Genomic DNA, 20,037 nt, shown 5'->3' on the forward strand with positions numbered 1-20,037 from the left:
GAATATCAGACTTTATCAAATTCTATTAGATGCACTTCATCAATCGCAGAGTTAACTAAGATGATATCCCAGATTGTGCAGAAAGCTCTGCTGAAGAAGTCGAGTCAGAAGAACATGCCTGGGAGCTTATTATCCAAGTACTGTTTTAAAGTCAGTTCAATCTCTGCAGGCTAAAAAGATCATTTAAATGGACTGCCTGGTGCTAAATCCTATTTCTGACTCCACTGCTCATCCAGAGCATATGATGATCTGAGAATCAAACATGGGCTACATACATAAGATAAAGAATGGATGAAGGAAAAGAGGAAAAATGGAAGGAAAGGGAGAAACCAAATGAAATGGGGAAGAAATTCATGAACATCATCCATATGAATGAGGAATAACAAATAAAAACACACCATAGAGATTATTGGGATCATGTGATGTGCATGCACATTCATTCACCAATGCAAACTAAAATCCACCCCCGCATGCATCCATGTGCACATTCCCCCTCAATTTCTCCTTCGTTCTTGCCATCTCTCTGGCTTACAGGCTAAAAATAGCTGGAACTGAGCTCTTGCTAATTCCTTCATTCAGAGTCTAGTGGAAAGGCAAAATGCATGCAGCCTTTGATGCACACCCTGACAGGAAGACACAGGAAGTGGTGGATGGTTGCCAAGACCATCCATCCGCTCACAACCCCCCCCTCCCCTCTGCATCTTCTATCTAAATTCTGCAATGATCTCTTCCTCCCTACCTCCTTCCATCCTTTCTTCATGTCGATGTCCCTCACCAACTACACTGTTGCTTCTCAGCATCCTTTAGAGTCAACCTGACAGCTTCAAAATGTGATCAATATCATAATCTGGCAGTGCACTCCATCTCAGTCATGTAATTACATTATGAAGGCAATGGATTCTCTTGCATCTACAGTGAGTAAAGATACAAAGGGAAAAATGTTCATCTTTTCTCCAGTTCCAGTCAGTTCCCTGTACATGTAGAGGTTAATGCAAGTTAGACTCAAAGTGACCCAAAGTTAGAGTAAGACGAGGCAAATAAATGTCTAAAATCCTTCACTTTTCTACAGCGTCCTAACCTGTGCCACCGTTGATGCTCTTGTTTAAAGTTGTAAATGAAATATCAGCTCAGATCAAGTTCTGTAGACTTTAAGACCAGGAAATCATGCAAGGCATGTGAGTGTAAAAGGGAACATACCCTGGGAACCAGATCAATCTGGAGAGCTCATGTTTAATTTGCTGGCAGAAAGCGCCTCTCCATTTCAAACAGACTTGCAAATATCCTTGCTCAGGCCAAGCCAATCACAACCGTTTATCTTATATTGAGCAGATTTTATACGCTACAGTTGTCGTTGAAGAGGGATGCTGGTCAGAATTAAGTTATATTTCATGGCTCTGATTTATTGCAGAAGGTGTGTGGTTCATTTCATGTGTGCTCACTGATGGTTCTTCCTCAGAATCAAAAAATGAACTGAGAGGCTGGGACTAATTTACTTTTACATATTTGTCTGGTAATGCCAGGCTGAACAGATAATGGGTGCATTGGGAAAATTACGTACTCGATTATGAGATGGCATCAATCACTGGAACTGAGGTTGTTCGGTAGCACATGAGCCTGGAAAGTTGTTCAAGCTGTTAAAAAAAAGGTATGAGGATTCAAATTGTTTGTCAAATTTGGGTCGGTTGAACGTGTGCACAGGCAGGGCCAAGATTCCTGTCAGCCAAGTTGGCTGACTTTGATATGGCTCCACAAATGAGCTCATTTAAAATTATCAATCAGCTCTTCTAGAAATTTATAGTTTTACTAGTCCACGTCCATCAAATTCTGATCATACAAAAGTAATTTCACTCCATTTGTATTGCCCAGATCTTTTTTTTTTTTTTACAATTTAAAGTGATAAAATTAAAGTAATATGGTTAGTCCCGAGTCCCGAGGGTTTGAATGAGAAACTAAATGTACCACACATGAAGCAATTGTCCACTTACATTTATGGCAGACATTGCACTGACTTTTAAGATTGAGTTTATGAAAAGACTGACTTTTAAAGGAAGTGTGTCCATCTACTGAAAAAAAAAGGCAAGTCACAAAGTCCTTCATTAAATAACATGTTACATTAGAGTTTAACCACAACCAGAACATACCCGATGGTGTATTTCACAACGGTGTTGAAGCTGGTCATAGTAATCAGAGTTTGGAGTAAGGCTAAATTCCAATCAATCCAAATCCTCCTTGCCCTCACTCTTCTATTTTGCAACAGTAAGGTGCCCCGTTTATTATGGGCATAAGCCGTAGTTGTCATCTAGCCCTTTGACGGGGTACTGGGGGTAATTTGGAGTGCCAGATGATCACTACAACTTGACACCTACCTTACCTGCCACAATGCAAAACAGATGGGAAGTGTCAAGGAGAGGAACTGGGATTGGTCAGAATACTACATACGATCGAGCTGCAGACCTCACCTCTCAGGTACCTGTACTCAGAGCCAATTGGATTCAAGCACAACTAGTCTGCTTCCCCAAAATGAATAGACTAAACTTTCACTCACGCAACTTCCAAGAAAAATAATCAGTGTAGTTACTTAACTCTCATTTATATTTGACCCATAAGATCTTTAAATGTTTGGTACAATGTTCAAAAAAGACAAGTGCAGGCAGGAATTTGGTCAAGGTTATACCGCACTTAAATGCAAATCCATCTCTACCGAGATTCAAACACATCGAATGACATGAGTACATTTGAATGAAAAAAGTTTTAGTCGGAGCTTAAAAAACATCAAACTGGAGTGCATCCTGAATGAAAGGAGGGTGTTTTCAGAAAATGGGCTCTGAAATCAAAACACAGTCTATGTGACTTGAAAATAACAGCCCATCATACACCGCACAATATGCAGTTGACCTATTCCTGACAGACTCTTTCACACGCACTGACACACACTTACTTCCTTTCTCATGCCTGGAATCCCTCTCTTTGCCTGTGCAGATTGTCTCCTCTGACATGATAGCCTGAGTGGTTCGGAACACACTTCTCATAACCTTTTTCAGCAGTTTGTCAAAATCACAGGCTACGCCATCTTAGCTGTCATCTATTTAAAATCCAATCTCTTCTCCCTCTCAACTCATGTCTCATGTCGGGCACTGTAGGTCTGTGCTCAAAAGAGTGATATTTTTTAGATTTTTGGAAATATCAAGTGGTAAAGGAGTTTTCCATCCTGGAGGACACGTCTTAGTTTGATCTGACATACTGAATCTTTTTTTTTCTATTTAAGCAGGTAAATACCCACTATTTAAGTCAATTTAGTACTTTAGAGCTTCTCTAACGGTGCTACATCAAAGGCAACTGCAGTATTGAGTATCTTTTTGCCATAAACATAAGATGCTTCATCTTTTCCTACGGGTGCATGTAATCTCATTATTTTGAATCAACATCAACTGAGATGCGTGTTAGGCATTACCGCTGAACCCGACCCATCACTATAAACCCCCTCCCCTCACAAAAATAACTGACTAATTCCAAAAGAGTTGGGACGCTGAGTAAAATATAAATGAAACCAGAATGAAATAATTTGCAAATCTCATAATCCAATATTTTATTCATGATGGAATAAAGAAAACATATCAAATGTTGAAAGTGAGACATTTACCTTTCCATAAAAAATATTAGTTAATCCGGAATATGAAGGGAGGAACACCTCAAAAAGTTGGGATGGGGGAAACACAAGGCTGGAAAAGTAAGGGGCACTAAAAAGAAACAACTGGAAGAACACGTTGCAACAAATGTTAATTTGCAACATTTCTGTAACATGACTGGGAGCACCTTAGAGAGGCAGAGTCTATCAGAAGTAAGGACAGGAAGAGGTTAAAACATCTGCAAAAGACTGCATCTTCATATTGTGGTGCAAATTCTGAATCATGTTATTTAGACTTTACATATTCCACATGTTAACACAATTCGGAGACGCAGCAGCAGTCTTTTCTGGGTTTTTTTGAGAAATGGTACCGCTATCAAAATCAAGACGACCTCCTATTTTTCATTGAATAATGTCTGACCTTTAACATTTGATATGTTTTGTGTGTTCTTTTTAAATATAAATTTGATTCACATTCTACTAAACATACAAACTTTTTGAGAACTGGGGTTGCAAAAACAACTTGTGTAAAGAACACTTCTGGTGATGCAAGGTTTTCAAACAAGAAACCATCGTCTGATTCCTGGGTGGAATTGTCGGTCCTTTACGCCATCCCTTAAAGCTATTTAGACAACCGTTACTTTTGTTTTCAGTCACCATCTGGTTGAGTTTAGGAAAAAAGTGCTTGCTTTGGTATAGGCACCAATAATAATTGTGGTTTGAGAAATATGTGCTGGGGCAGCGATGATGTTAAGAGAAAGACAGAAATTTCAAAATAAGACCACACTTTCTTTTTTTAATTTGATGTTTTGATTAAAAAAAATAGGATCACTGATCCTTTGAGGGTTGAATTTCTCTGAATTGCAGTCCCTGCCAGGCTTCCATCAGGTTTGATTTGTAAAGGCTCGATCAGGCTTAATGAGACCTTCTGTTCTGACCTCCATCTTACGTTGGTTATCGCTGTTATCATTTATCACTAAAGTGAATTCCTTGATTTGAAATGTGCATGATCCATTTCTCTCGACCACCTACACCCATCTACCATCTTTGTTCTGTAGTATCAAGTAAGACTGAATGGGAAAGAGGTGATGTATAGAAGGAGCTGGAGCAGAATAATTAAGGACTTTTCTGGCATAAGAAGCAATATAAATCATATTTCCACTGCTGCATGCTGGCACTTCTCCCTCTCTTTTCATTATTTATCTGTTTGTTTTTAACTCTTTTATTATTTCATTCATCTCTAGCCCTGTGACGATGCCAATGGTGCAGCAAGGTTCATGGACGCCGTGTGCATTATTGTATTAGTATTGAACTCTTGTTGATGAATCTCCTTAGAAAATTGAAATATTGCAGAATGGGGACATGTGAGAGTTTGAGCTTGATGCGTGGAGATAGATGAAGTACCGGATGGAATAATTTATAAGGCCCTCCACTCGCACCATGCAGCTCAGCCAAGTAGCGCACCGCTGACAACGCTGAGGTTAGCAGTTAAAATCCCCAAGGATTATCTGGCAAAACCAATGAATACCCTCCTTGAAGGGACTAATTGAACAGAACTAACAGCTTAAAAGGCACTTTTGTAGCAGCTTAGGGTAAAACTCCTGCCTACTCACAATGAAGTTCTTTCAAAAGTGGTAGGGAGGTGGTCTTCCTCAGTTATACCTATCATACCTATTGATTTAGAATTTAGTTTGATCCACATGCAAGATATTAGCATCTGATATACACTGTTACATGTCCTGCCTTTGTCCACATTCGATGCCTATAGCCTATAAAGGATGGTTCAAGGCAACAACTTTCAATCAGACAGGAGTTGTCATATCTATAGAGTTACACAGAGAAACAAAAAAACATTACAAAAATTAAATGGACAAGGGATCAATGGAGGAATGCTGTGTTTGACAAAAAGCTGCAACTTAAACTAAAGCACAAGGTTTCCACAAGATGAAAGACCTGAAAAGTTCAAGTAAAGATATGGCTTATTATGGCTGCTATTCAATTCATGACTAAACAGGATTTGGTAATAAATAGGGATCAAACATTTTGGAAATTCTGGATCAATACTGTGTGTGGTGTTGCTAAGGATAGTAATTTGGGAAATGGCAGACGGTCGATAATGATTGATTTAGTCATTTATCGTCCCTTTAATGTCGGGGAAACTATAAAAAATGCATTATACCAAAACATTAATGAACTATGTTTTAAGTATTGCAGCACTGAAACGCATATCTAAATGAGCACAAATTCTGTTTCAAAAGTTTTTAAAGTCGATTAATCTGACACAACTCGATGATTTTCAGTGCTCACATGGCCCAACAAAATGTTTTTGTACCCAACAAAATTAAATGTAAATCTGTCAATTTCAGGGCAATGTCAATGCGACACAAGCCGGACACACCAGATAAACATCGACCACTTCCATGAGCTGACGTGATTCCTTTTTGCCAATGGGCTGATTGTTGTCGGCAAGGTGAGTAATTGCCGATCCTGATGTTATGCCAATATATCTGTGCGTCCCTTGAGAATAATCCCGTGCTGGCTAATTCATGACCTGTAATCAGGCTTGGTCAGGTGGCATGGGTGTTCTAAAAGAGCAATCTTTACTGAAAAACCTAACCTCTTTACTTACATGTTCCTGCTAACATCTAAACACTTCTTTCTCTAACTGCATGTAAAACTGCTATAATGTGTGTTTGCAATCACACATTTATAGCAAGTTCTCCACTATCAACTCCAACTCATTCACCATGAAGGGTTGCTCTATGTTAATGGCTGCTGACTGCCGAGAGAAACATGTGGTCTTACTGTTGGCCTGAGGCAGCAGCAACCATTCCTTCCCTTCCCTTCCTTCATCCATCGATCCAGTGTGTCTCTGCAGAGCCACATGAAAAGCTCTTTCTGTGATTTATGGGATGTCATATCCAAGGGAACCAGTGGAGCCCCTCCCTACCTGCATTTTATGAGGGAACTACCTGCCTTTTCCCCTCAGGCCTAAGGCTTGATGTTCTGCACTACCCCAGAGATGAGGAAACAAGCTGAGCTATAATTAACATAGTATATTATAGTACTGCTCCAGTGTTCAATTCATCCAAGCAGAGCTACTAATAGAGCAAATCCAAAACTATCCATCACTGAGTTCAGGTGGTGACATGGAAAACTACTTAATATCTGTTAGGTGGAGGGGTCACAGAGAGCATTGTGTATTATGTATGATTATATACATGGCTGGGGTAAAAAGGCACTAAAAGCAAAAGAGAATGTTTAAAGCAACTTGGCTTTAGTTGCTCCGAAAATCTTGCACAACTCACCCCAGCTGCTTCCCACTGCACTGTATAAAGGGACATCCTTTTTGATTAGGATGTGAAAGTGAGTGTTCTGACAATAATGTTACAACTTAAGATACCATAAAAGTCTCACGTCGAAAATGTAATATCAAAATCATCTGCGCGTTAAAATGAGCTGCTTTTAATCAGATAACACAGTAATAAAAGTAATATTTCATTACCAGCATAAAAAAGGATGATTAACTTTATGTTGCATTTGCGAACTTGATCCAAAGCTGAGCAGATTTACATGAATGTCAGGGAATCAATGAAAAAATTAAAGCAAATGGTTAGCTTTGCAACTTACTAAGTATTTAAGAATATGATTAAAGACCCGGGAGGGACCCGCCAAATGTTGCTGAATTTCTTTATCTATCAACAAGCACACATTCATGTCAGAGTGTCCCACTTTCTTCCATTTGCACCAAGGGCAACATTAAGAAGTAATTCTGCAGGATTAATCCCCCTTAAATTGGAACAGGTTTTTGAGGATCCCGTCTTAATAGTTCCCTAAAAAAGGATACAAGAACCAGGCCTCAGGAGACGCAGTGACAAGTTTGAAATATGAGAAGAACGCAGCATAAGAAATAGTTAAAGATTGCTGTCATGAAAGTATATTGCACACATGTGAACAATGGCCCCAAAAAAATCTCCGGATCCCTTCTGCCCTCTCCTTGTTTCCTCTCCTCAGCAACACATGTACAAAACAAGTTATTCAAAACCAACATGGAAGGAAGAGTAAAGCAAAAGATATGCAAGGAGAAATCCAATGAGATATGTGCAGTGTTGATATCGTCTGTCAGACCAGCACACTCCTCACTGTCAGTGATTGTTGATCGCAGGTAATACGCTCTGTGAAATGCGAAAGCTCCTTGTTAATGAACAGTAACTGTCAAAAAAAAAAAAAAAAAAAAAAAAGGGTTTTACACCTGTGTGACTTTTCCACCTCCGGGCAAGTATTTGAGTGATTGGCTGGCCGTGTGTGTGGATACTACTGCGCGTGACATTTATATTTCCACAGCATCTCACATTCCAGAGAAACAAGGAAAAATGGACGTGATCCCTGACATATACTGCGCTATACTGTATGCGCCCAAGGAGCTGAGAGGGGCAATGATGAGGGCCGAGGCTGCAGTGTTGGAGTGGAAAGCAGGAAGAAAGGGGTGTTGAACTGGGAAGGGGCTAAAAAAAAAAAAAAAAAAAAAAAAAAAAAAATAGGCCTGTCCAGTCAAGTGATGGAGGAGCAAAAACGTTGAAGGGAATGAAGTGTAATTAGTTTACAGAACTGAAATACAAGTCACATGTAGACATTTGTAGAAAATAAATAAGGTCACAAACATAGACATTCACCAGCTGATAGTATCAAAGCACAGGTTGAGGTACGCTTTTTTTAGTTTCCTTTAAACTGTTTTCTCAGCAAATGTCCAATTGGCTCTGACGTTTAAAAAAAGAAATCCTTTGCAAGTAGATTCTGCATCCAAGATTCTTACAGCCTTTTGGCTCTGAAAGCTCCTGCATTCGTATAGTTTATATTAGAGATAAATAATGAAAAGACGAATGTGTAACACCTCTTCCCATACTCTCGGCGAGGGGCGAGAGAATGGTGATGGAAGTCTCCACTCCTCATATCACACCTGCCGAACAGATGGAAACATTTCTTTTTTATTGCCCTCATAACCAATTCTGCCTGAGCAGACAAAAAATGTCATTGTGATCTGAGCTGAAAGAAGAGAATAGAAAAAGTGTGAGAAGTCATCTGATCCTCCGCTCAAAAATCACCTGGAAACTGTTCTAGTCCTTTTCTATCTTTAAAGAACCGACATAGGATCGTTGATTTTCTTTCAGCCCTCACATTCAATATTTGTCATATTGCTTATTTCCTTTTATCACAGACCATCATATATAAGAGGAAACTATGAAGCAAGCTTAATGCTTAATTTTAGAAAGGTAGTTCTAGCTGATACTGCCCTAAAACCCTCCACGGAAGAGAGTCCAATCAAAGCAAGACAAGCCAGTCAAGCTTTGGATTTTTCACATGTAAAATAGAGGTACTTTAATGTTATTCAATCATTTAAGTGTTTAAAGACTGAAAATATTAGCTAAACAGCTAAGTGCCTGCAGCAGAAACCTGCACTGCTTCCATTAGAGATTCATTCTTCAGTGTGTTGTGGGGCCACAGACTGAATTTAAAAATCAGATTCAGGAATTAGCATATCCACCGTGTTGTATTTTTCTGCCACGTTGGAGTTCACTTCTCCTGAATGAAAGCCACTACTGTTCAGTACTGTGTAAAAGTCCTGAGACAGCCTCTCACTTCTTTAGATATTGCCAGGAAAACTGAAAATAAGCGCAAGCATTGATTGAATACACTTAACAGGAAAAACACCATTTAAGCATTAAAACAGAATTTGTACATTTCTAAGAAGCTTAAAAATCCATATTTGGTTTGACCACTTTTATTCTTCTGTATAGCCTGAACCCTCTTAAACAAGCTTTCTTGTCATTTCTTTCAGTAGTCTTCAGGAATAGTTCCCCAGCCTTGAGATACTGGTCATCTGCTACAGGCCTGCCATGTCTTCTTTTGTCTTCCGGTTTCCTCAGTTTGTTTTTTTTTTTTAAAGGACAAACTTGGCATAGCTCGACAGAAGAAGTCGAGTTATGCCAAGTTTTCCCATATAATATCTGTGGGAATCCCCTTGTTGGTGCAAAATTACTATTCTATGTCAGTCAAACTGGCATTTTTGCACATGTAACTAAAGAAATGTCCTTGCCACAGGCAGCAAACAGGTAAAGCGTCTTAAGACACAATTTAAAATACATTCTTAGATTGTTCACCTCGTGAGTGAGTTGCCATTTTTATGCTTGAATAATTCATAAACCAGTGTTAAAAAAAAAACATTCCTCTGAAAATGGTGAGGTACAAGGACTGGACATGAAAAAGCAGCCAATATCCAAAGGAAAACTTTAAAAGACCCCCGGTAAGCCTGGAGGACCAAGCCTGTAACTGCACATATAAAGTATATTCCTTTCCTTTGAACTATGTCAGAAGAAAAAAAGGTAAACATTTGTCAATTAAAAAAAATTATAATAAATTCTTTCCTTTCCATGATTTGCTTGGAAAAAACATGTAAAATCTCCTAAGGATAACTGTAAGTTCAGGTCACAAAAACTCTGTCAGAAAAAAGTCTGTTGTTTATCTACAAAGACCCCAAAACGTTAAAATCTATACCAGTCGTGTATCTGTACCTTTGTAAATTGTCAAAATATGGAAACCTTGAAAAGCAAAGACACATAACCTAAAGGAGTGGGGCTTACTGAATAGTTAAGTATGTATTTAAGGCTGTGACTAATACTAACAAAAACCCACCAGCTCCCACCTTCATCAGCCTCTAATTTTACTCCGTAAACTTACCATCTTCTGTGGGCACATAGATATTGAGGTACAGGCAGTCCTCGCTCTGGTTCTGAACATATCCTGCCGCCACGTCCAGGTTGTCTGTGTACCATACAGGGAGCATTATCTCAGGCAGCACCCCGTGGACATTCTGAGGGCACACAGGGGCGAACTGGGTGGCGTTGCGGATCTCCTGCCAAGATCCTGGAGCTTCAGGCGGCTGAAAGCGGCGGTCTCCTATGGGTGCTGTGGCATAGGGCACTCCAAGATACTGCTCCACAGGGCCTAGAATTTCATTGTTCAAGTCCTTCTTGATGCCTCTGAGCTTGCCGTAGTTAGTGGTGACTATGGGGTGCTTCGAGGGATCCATCCTCTGGCACGAAGCCAGACTTAAGAGCAAGATGAGGCCTAGCAAACTCAATAAGCACCAGTCTGTCATGAGACTAAAGGGGCGTGTCCTGGACAACAAACCCTGCCGACTTTGCTTAATTAAAATGAGTGGAAAGGCGTACATGGCTGGAATCATACTGTTCAGCCACCTGCTCCTCGTCTGTTCTTTCTGAGACTATGTGGATTATAACCAACAGTGAGGACAGTTAAGCATAACAAGATGAACAAAAGCAGATGGACCCTTAGTGGTCTGATCAACCCCAGGAGCACTGAGAATGTAAGACTGTTGGCAACCCAGCTGCTGGGGAGAAGGGTTGTTGGGATACTGGAAAAAGGGTTGGGCCTTGGTTTGGGTGCCACGTCAGTGTTGATTCTGAGTAACGGTGATCCAAAATACTTCCCCTGCCATGGTTCTGTTGCGTTCCATACCTATTCTTCTGACTTCATCCAGATAATTGGACTGATGATGAATCCTGCAGAATGAGACAGAGAAGCGGGCAGGAAGAGAGAGGTGGTGGGGAAGGGGAATAAGGGGAAAAAAAGAAAGATAAGAGAGGTTATACCATCACTTTACCAAAAATACACTTTATCAACTGTTATAACCCTTTAAATGTTGTCAAGAAAAAACACTTCAATTAAAAAAAAAGCAGTTAAATGAGAAGACTTTCTGCATGTAAAAGCAGTGTTGGGCGCATTGAGCAAACGGTTCATTTTGGAAAACATTTCATGTTTTGATCAACATGTTTCACTGCATTACATCACAAGCAGAAAAATAGCTCAGAAAAAAAACAGTCCGGCAAATAAGATAAGAAAAAGGGGCTCAAACATAATGTGAGGATATTCTACTTCTTCCTTCTGGTTTTTGGAATCTCGTCTGTGCTGTGCAAAAATCCTAAGTACTCCATGCTGAGTACACATATCAACAGCATTATGCCTGGAAACCGTAATATTGGACACGTTCAGCCTGTCCTGGACTGAACTGTATGAGGACACAAACCAAATCCTTCCTGGTGATCTGTGTTTAACATGCCAGCTTACTCCTATGTGGTACGCACAAATCTCTCTAGAGAGCCAATGTATTTCGATGGATGTAGTCAAGCTACTTCACAAGTCTTGATCTGACCACACTGCCACTGATTCTTTGATATGCATGGATATCAATTTCCTAAAAGGCTTAGGTGTTGCTTTTGGAGATAAAAGCACGGCTGAAGGAGTGAACGAAGAGTAGAGGCTAAAGATTAGGGCGAGCCTTTCACTGCCCAATAAAGTCAAGGGTCAATAATGTGTAAGCAGCTTATACCAGACCGGAACATTTTCGGGCTATATGCAGAACATTAGGACACACACACGTGCTCAGTAAGCCTTAACTGACCCACACATGAATGAGAGCCCACACGCGGCACAGTCATTCATGTAATCTAATGCGGAAATGTGTAAATCCTCATGTAACAGACCCAGAGTCAATAAATGCATGAGGCATAGACGAGATAATGCCATCGTAACATTGTTGGGTTGTGTTATGTAATGGTACGAGGCGCATACACACACATATCAGAGCAGGCGGTACAAGAAAAAAAAAATTATGTTCACACACATCATTTCAGCCACATATAATTCTTTAAATTCACCGTCACACCTTTATCTCTCTTACATTCTCTCTTGCTTCATCGCCATGCCATAATTGTCCCATTTAAAGCCATTATTAACTGAGTTATTGCATCGCCTGCACTCACTGAAGCACCTCTGTTTTTTTTTTTGTTGTCTTCTCTGCCAATAAAGCCATCTGAATTTGAAAGTATGGGAGTTAGGTGTCCTGAGGCAGACAGCAGATAATTAGAGTCTATAGGCTGATGAGCAGAAAATGTGAATGAGGCTCGTGTGCCTAATAATAAATGTACAACAAGCTCTTAAAAGGGAAAGATAAACAGATTTGGATTCTTTCAGAGTGTGGTAATCGTGAGCCTATATGTAGCACGTGTTACTACTCATTGTCATTCCGACTAAAAATAATGCTGCCTGCCTTTGTTGTACTGCCCACGAGCCAGTGTGTGTGTCTGCATGTATATATGCTGTCAGAGAAGCGGGCCGCACAATGCACGCTCTAATTAAACCTCGGATAGTCCAGAGGCCGCCCTGCTTTGGAGTGCGCACTGAGCCGAGCCTTTCACCCACAAACACACACACACACATTCATACATAAAAGAGACTGCGAGATCGAAAAGCAGAGATGAGGGGAGAGTGAAGAAAAAAGGAGTGTGGATGGTAAGAGACAAACGGGAGATAAAAGGTGAGCATATAGATGGAGAGGAAACGGCTCCTGTTAATATAAAAAGCTTATTTCACTCAGATCTGCAGAGACCCTTCAGTATCCTTGAGTAAAAGCAACATGAAGCCTGCAGAGTCTCAGGGAAGTGGACACTTATACTCCCACTTCCACGGCCCCATGGAGGGGGTCAACTAGTTTTCATTTACTCCAAACTTACACTTTCAGTACGAGTAGGGCCAGAGGGCAGCAGAGGCCCGTATAAGTCAGAATATCTGGTAAAGCGCCAAGACCCTGGCAGACATGGGCCTTCCTGGAAGGACCTTCAGAATTTCGGGATGCATCTGAGTGTTTAATTACTAATTGGCTCAATTAGAGGACCTAATTGGTCCAGCTTTGCTGTGAGCAGTGGGGAAGCTTAAGTGATTGATGAAGCAGAGGGAACAAAGAGAAGGGTGCTACTGAGAGGAGAGATGAGTAAGGCAGCAGAGCCACAGAACAGGTACAAATGAACAGGTCTCCCCAAAATGATTTATTGTGGCTGTACTCTGCTCCATCGCAAACAGACTTATAAAATGATGCATACTCATCCATGATTCATATCATCAGCAGAATGGAAAGGGACCGTGCAGATCACTTAGTGGAAGACCTCAAAAATGAACCCCACCTTCATCTCTCCACTTCTCTTGTTTGGCATTTACAATCTAAAAAAAGGAGCACCTATAAACTTCTGAAGGATGCTGCAATCCAATCCACCACCACCTTTGCTGTAGGTTGTGCTGTGACAGATGAGGGTAAACAAAGTACGAAAGAGAAAAAGAGGTCCGGGTTTCTTTTCCAGGGGAAAACATCCTCTTCAAGCAGAGAGTATAGATGTGTTCCATTTCCCATTGTCCATAAACAGTACTGCCAACCAACCCTGACCTCCTCAGTGAACGTCAGCTAAAGGAACTTCCCCAAACCTGAACTAAATTACATACACAGCACTATCTCCATGCATTGGTATTCCAATCACGTGAGATGTTGGTTGCTGCTGCTTTAGTCATTTTAACACGTAAAACTAAGGTTAACATTTAAATAAGATAGCCAAACCAATGTTAGCTTTGCCAAGTATCAGCAATTGCCTATAAAAACACTTTAATATGTTGCTTTGAACTAACTTAACCTCTGCGATCACATCAGTAATGAGAACACTGACAAAACTTATGTTAAATGCTTTTTGCTTGGAACTCAAGCAACCCCCAATGACAGTCGGGTAATCTTGCCATTCAGTTTAATGTGATGGGCATGGTTTCCTTTGAACTGCAGTGCTTCTGCTCCTTACAGTTCGGGCTCTTACTCATCATGGCTGAACACCCTGCGCATTCCACTCCACTGGGATCTGCAGGGCAGTTGGAGCACATCCCACGTTTGATAAATCTTAAGTAACAAGACACAAACCACAGTCGCAACCATTAATATGTCAAGCGAGACTGTTCAAACCTGGAATCCCCGGCTGCTGGCCACATACGATAAAATACACAGATATGAATTTGATCACAGAGCTAGATTTACAGAGGGTGAAGCTCGTGCTCACGTACACTTTTTTCCTGATCTACCAAGCGTGCTAAGGCGTGCACACGTGATTACACAATGAGGCAGCGCAAGGTCGTGCAGATTCTTTGAAGTGCAAAATCATAAGCTCTCATGCACACACACTTGCTCTTTTTTACACACACGTCTCTTATGTACATATCCATTGTGAAAACTGTTTCTTCTTTATTCTTTTTTTCCAGAAATGCCTTGCTTAAATTCATACAAAGTCTAAGTTTCAAACTGAGAAATCCTTTCCCATTTAAAAGCTATCGACAGTGTCATCTTGCTTGGAGTTGTTTAATTATTAATAAGAGTTCTGAATTAATACTTCAGTACATGTCATATGACTCATTTATTAGTAAATTTATTTTCCCATCAGTTGAAGAAAGTGTCCCAATTCAGACTTCACAGTATTTTTCTAATTCGAAGAATGAATTAAGTCTCTATCTAATCTTTCATCAGACAGATTTTCTAAGTTTGACCGGAATATCCTGATAAGTTCTTTAACAATACGGCCACTGCGCAGTGCAGCTGATGTGCGTTCTGCAGCAAAAAGTAAATGCTGTGAAGAAGAGCAAGGTCCACAGTGAATGAAGAGCACATAATACCAGAAAGGATATTCAAAGGCTCCTACTAAAGTGAAAAAAACCTCAGATTGACTGATCTGTAAGGAGCCGCCGCTGAGAAGAACATCATATGTCGCCTTTTAGGAATCTGAATTAAAGGACAGGAGACAGAAGACGGCTTCGTGTCTCAGCTTGCAAGCTTGTACGACAGCACGCATTTAGAGAGCCATAAATACATTAGAAGTAGGGAAACAATTAAACTACAATTTCTATTCAAAAGATAGTAAGCCGTAAGAAACTTGCGCTGAGAATCTCACTTAATCCCACTGCGCAGTTTACTAGCCAAAATGTTGTGTTTTTTCCGGAAGAGTTATGAAAGCCATCGCTCAAAACATTCCTCCATTGTAGACGAGGAACTCTATGAGGTAATTATACAGGATTAAATTTGTTTGGCACAGCTTGAAAAAGTGAAACTCTCCATAGGATGGAGAGTGGAGTATCAACAAACCTGTTGGGGACAGGAGGATGGGAAAGAAAACACAGGAACAATGAAGTTAAAAGAAAATATCTACTGGGAGGCATTGAAACCTCTGTGTATTCCATCTTTAATAGCTGTTTAGAGGTGTGATGATGCAATTTTGAATGAATCATTGCGATACATTAAGATCCAGAGTAAGGAAACCATATAGGACCTGAAAATTTGGCTTGCAGCTTACTAACCTATTAGAAACTGTTAAATTTGATGCTCGCACAAACTAAACTGCATTCAGTTTTGAAAATCTCCATCCTTACATGTCACTCTCGTCAACATGTGTGAGCAATTTTCTCCCTCATTAATTACAATCAGTCTCACCAGAGATTATGTCCCACAAATCATCCTTATTCTGCTCATGTCAACTTCAAGACTGATTCCAGTCTTTGATGTTTTTGCCATGAGAAGTGATGGGGATGGGGAGCTGTGAGACTGCTCACTCTAAGGCATGAATTTCAAAAAGATCTTGTGATTTCATGATTTTAAAACCAAAACCACTCTTTTCATTTAATGCAGTGAGGAGTGTCTGAATTTAACTCAACAATGCTTTAATAAGGAAACTAAATGAATGCAGTTTTGATGAAAACAAAAAAAGTCAGTTAAAATAAAAACAAATAAAGAGGCAGGTAGATTTTACATTCCATCCGAAATGAGTCCCTTCACTTTGTCCAGTCATTAGACGGATTATCACACTTATCTTTATTTATAATAAGAAGATATTAATCAGGAAAAAGCTGGTGGAAAATGTAAAAACTAACTAACTAAATTAACTTCTTGTTTTCAGTAAGTGTTGACATGCATTCGGGGGCATGAAAACAACTTTGTGAATTATGTCTAAGGTGACCAAGATTGAATTAACGTGACACACCAGCTGTGCTTGCCCGACAACTTCCCAGACATAACTCAATATCCCATAAAGTCCGAAAGAATAAAGGTATTCCTGAAGATGATCTTGTGTCTGTTTCAAATTTATTTTTTGCTTTGGACACTTTTAAAAAGACCTCTTAAGAGTTATGCTTGAAACCCTCTGTTGGAATGATCTCTTCACCAACCCTTTTTGTAGCAAACCTGAAGAAGCCTCTGACTGAAGATACTATTTCAATCAATAAGTTGTGTAGAGGATGTGCAGTACTGTCCATAATGTTTAGCAGCTAGTGCAGCATTATTCTTTACACACGAGTTTGTTTCATTTCCTAAACAAAATGTTTGATTTTTTTTTTGTTTGGTACAATTTCATGTACTGTGCCAGAGGATTCCTCCAGTTTACCCGTTTTTAATCCCCCTTTTGGAATCATGTTTTTTTTGTTAGGGACATACGAGTGCTCAACAAATATGATTAAAATGATGCCTAAACTAATGTCTCTTAAGGCTGATTTAATTTAGATGAGCCCACGTCAGATGGAAACGCTTTATCTAATCATCTCCCACTAAGCTGCTGTATGCTCTAAATTGAGTTGGGGATCATTTCAGTCAAATTCAGAAACTTTAAAGATTCTTTATGGCCATACCACTGTTAATGAAGCCAGTGTTAGTTCCCTTTTCAAGCAGACATCCGTTTTGTTTGATCAAAAGTTTTGCATGTTATAAGAAACACCTATGAAATAAATGACATAAAAAGTGAGTCGACAGAGATAAACCAGGAAATGATTTGGCCTCTTCCAAAATGTGGAGTATCTAAATAGATTCAAACTAAGAAGTGGCAACAGGACCAGTGGGAACATGTTAGAGTGAAACTGGAAAAAAAAAAGGAACAAAACCAGTATACTCACAATTATTTTGTAAAATTGATATTTGATCTCTCCCATCAAAAAAAAAGCTTCAAGTTCTCCAATGTGATATGCAATCTAAACAGAAGTAGGAATACAAGAACTCAGGAAAGCGATTTGAACCCAAACTAAGACAGACTTTCAGACTGTCCTTGAAAACCTCCCCAATCCTGACATGCTCGGTGAGTTTATCCCCCACAGATCTGCACCTGTTGGGGAGAGCAGAATTTGGAAGAGACACCATTAAGATCCCGACCTAGTTTTTGGTTTTAAAGAGAAAAAAAAAACTTCCTCCAAGCCAGTTTCTGATTCAGACCTTTTGATGGATGTTCTTCCTCAAAAACAGCAACATTTCTTCGGCCGAAAAGTTTCCCCCACTTCGTAAAATCAGCCATAAGATCAGTCTCACCATCACATCCATCACCATTCTGCCAAGCAGCTTATCAAGCACCATCCAAACCCCACTAATACCAATTCCACCCAGCGCTACTCCAATACAGCTGCAGAATTACCCACAACAATCTTCCCTGTAATTGCCTACCACCTCTTCCTTGGTGCTGTACCGCCAGCCTGCCTGACTGTACGCTCACTAGATTCAACTTAATGACAGATAATAAACAGACTTTGCCAGGCTGAGGAGCTGGCTAATGGCTGCGACTCAGGGCGTGAAAGCCCTGGACGGACGAGGTCAGTCTGTGTTACTGCCTTAAAATTGTCTTCTGTTCAGGGAGAAGAATAGAGAAACCGGGCGATGAAGAAAAATCAAAGTAAAAGTTTCAGCTCGTCGCGGTGAAGACAACTCACACAAAAACGTTTATTATCATCTCAAGGCCAACATTTTTCTCATTTGTTTTCACATTTGCAAATAATACATCAAGGCTGTGACAGGAAAAAAATGATATTCAAATGCCAATATGCTTCTGTGACGTTGTGTGCGGATATAACACACAGCCGATGCGTACAGTATGCACGTCTGTTCGGCCTTTTGTGAAAGCTTGGGGTTGTGTTGCATTTTGCTGAGCATTTGCAGAGCTGTGCGTGTTATCTTTGTGACAGAAGTCTGATGTGTTGATCACAAGGTAATTGTTGAAGCCACAGTAGGGTCGATGCCAAGTCGCTGCACAGCAAAAAAAGAAAAAAAGAAAAGCAGTTTCATCTCAGCAGATGCCACATTAATGCGAGTTTATTGGTCAGAAGCAAGTGTGAGCGTATGCGTGTTTGTATGTTTGCCATCCAACTGACAGCTTCAGTGTGGGCTGTGGATAGAAAGGAACCAGCAGGCAGGTCAGCATTCACTCAGGCTGCTGTCAATCTCTTATCTTTTATTATTTTTTATCCTAGTACTCTCTGTCCATGTGGAAAAGAATCTATTAAAGTCAGAGCGGAGCTCAATGGATAAAAAGAGGAGACGAGGAGGTATGTTAAAAGATTACCTTCTGAGGTATTTTAGACTCCTGGGATATTACACCATGTGTGCCTCTTCCAATTCCCTTTGCTACAAAGGCTGTGTATCATAGTTTTCTGCATTTTATGTCCAATTCTTTGTCCGGCGCACATCAGTGTGTACCTTATGATCTTGGTTTCATGAATTTCATTAAGCTACAGAAGAAAAAGCATTGGCATCTTTTTATGTACAAAGCCACAAGCCTAATCTATATAATCTCATATCAGTTACAAACAACTGTTAGGGTTTTCACTCTGCCCGATGGCTGCTTTGCAGGGTACTCAGGGTTTGCTCAGAACTTGGTAGAAGTTCTTTCTTTCCTGCCCTGCACATGAAATAACCCTCAGAACAAACTACAGTATAATGACTTTGTCTCTGGGGGAAGAGTTCAAAACTGCTTTTCCTTCGCTGGAATATGTTTCCGTCATCCCTTGTTTGTCTCTGCTTTTTTTTGCCTGTGTTTCCTGCTTCTGTGACGCTCAGTTTTGTCATTTTGTGACCTGAGTTTTGTGCTTTTGTCGGCCAGGTCTAACTCGATATACAAACATTTTAATCTCAAGGGACATCCTGTTCAAAGAAAGGTTGAATGAAAAAAAGATGGCAGAATGTTAAGAGCAGCCCATTGTTTTTCAGCTAATAATAAATCAAATACATCATTCAGTATAAGATGCTCAAATTTATCTCTCCAAATTGAATCATCTTACATTTAGAGAGAACATGTTTTAATTATTTTGTAAAAGTGAAATATAATCATCTATAATTATCTGTAATATAATTAACTGTACAAGCAAAGTATTGGTTGCATCATTTTACAAAGATTTGCATCTCAGTTTGCATATCTTTTGTATAGAATTGAGGGCATTTGTGTCACCGTGTATTTTCTAATTGTGCAGTTCATTGTAAACTGCCAAAATACAGATTTCATGACCAAAAACATTCCTAGTTACCGAACTGTAATTCTGGAATCTTCCAAATTTACATTAAAACATTAAATAAAAGACCAAAAGTCTGAATTTAAAAAAAAATAAGGCGCTAATGACATAGAACGATATTCTGTTACTTCTAAGAGATTTATTGTCAACAAAAAAAAAGTGTCCTCTGAAATACGAAGCTTGGGTTCTAAATCATGAATCTGTTCCTCGTCAGTGGAGCTTTGTGG

The 20,037-nt window shown here is 39.8% G+C and overlaps 1 protein-coding gene across 5 annotated transcripts in view; it reads right to left on the reverse strand.

Annotated features, from left to right (window-relative positions):
- nlgn2a (neuroligin 2a) overlaps positions 1–20,037 on the reverse strand; it is a 190,435-nt gene that overhangs the window by 108,791 nt on the left and 61,607 nt on the right. For all 5 annotated transcript variants that reach the window (XM_075451575.1, XM_075451577.1, XM_075451573.1 and 2 more), the window contains one exon: positions 10,361–11,205. In XM_075451575.1, coding sequence (XP_075307690.1) covers positions 10,361–10,868 — 508 coding nt within the window. In that variant the 5' untranslated portion in view covers positions 10,869–11,205. The remainder of the gene's footprint in view (positions 1–10,360; positions 11,206–20,037) is intronic.

The sequence above is a fragment of the Odontesthes bonariensis genome, chromosome 19 (genome assembly GCF_027942865.1).
Source record: "Odontesthes bonariensis isolate fOdoBon6 chromosome 19, fOdoBon6.hap1, whole genome shotgun sequence".
NCBI lineage: Eukaryota > Metazoa > Chordata > Actinopteri > Atheriniformes > Atherinopsidae > Odontesthes > Odontesthes bonariensis.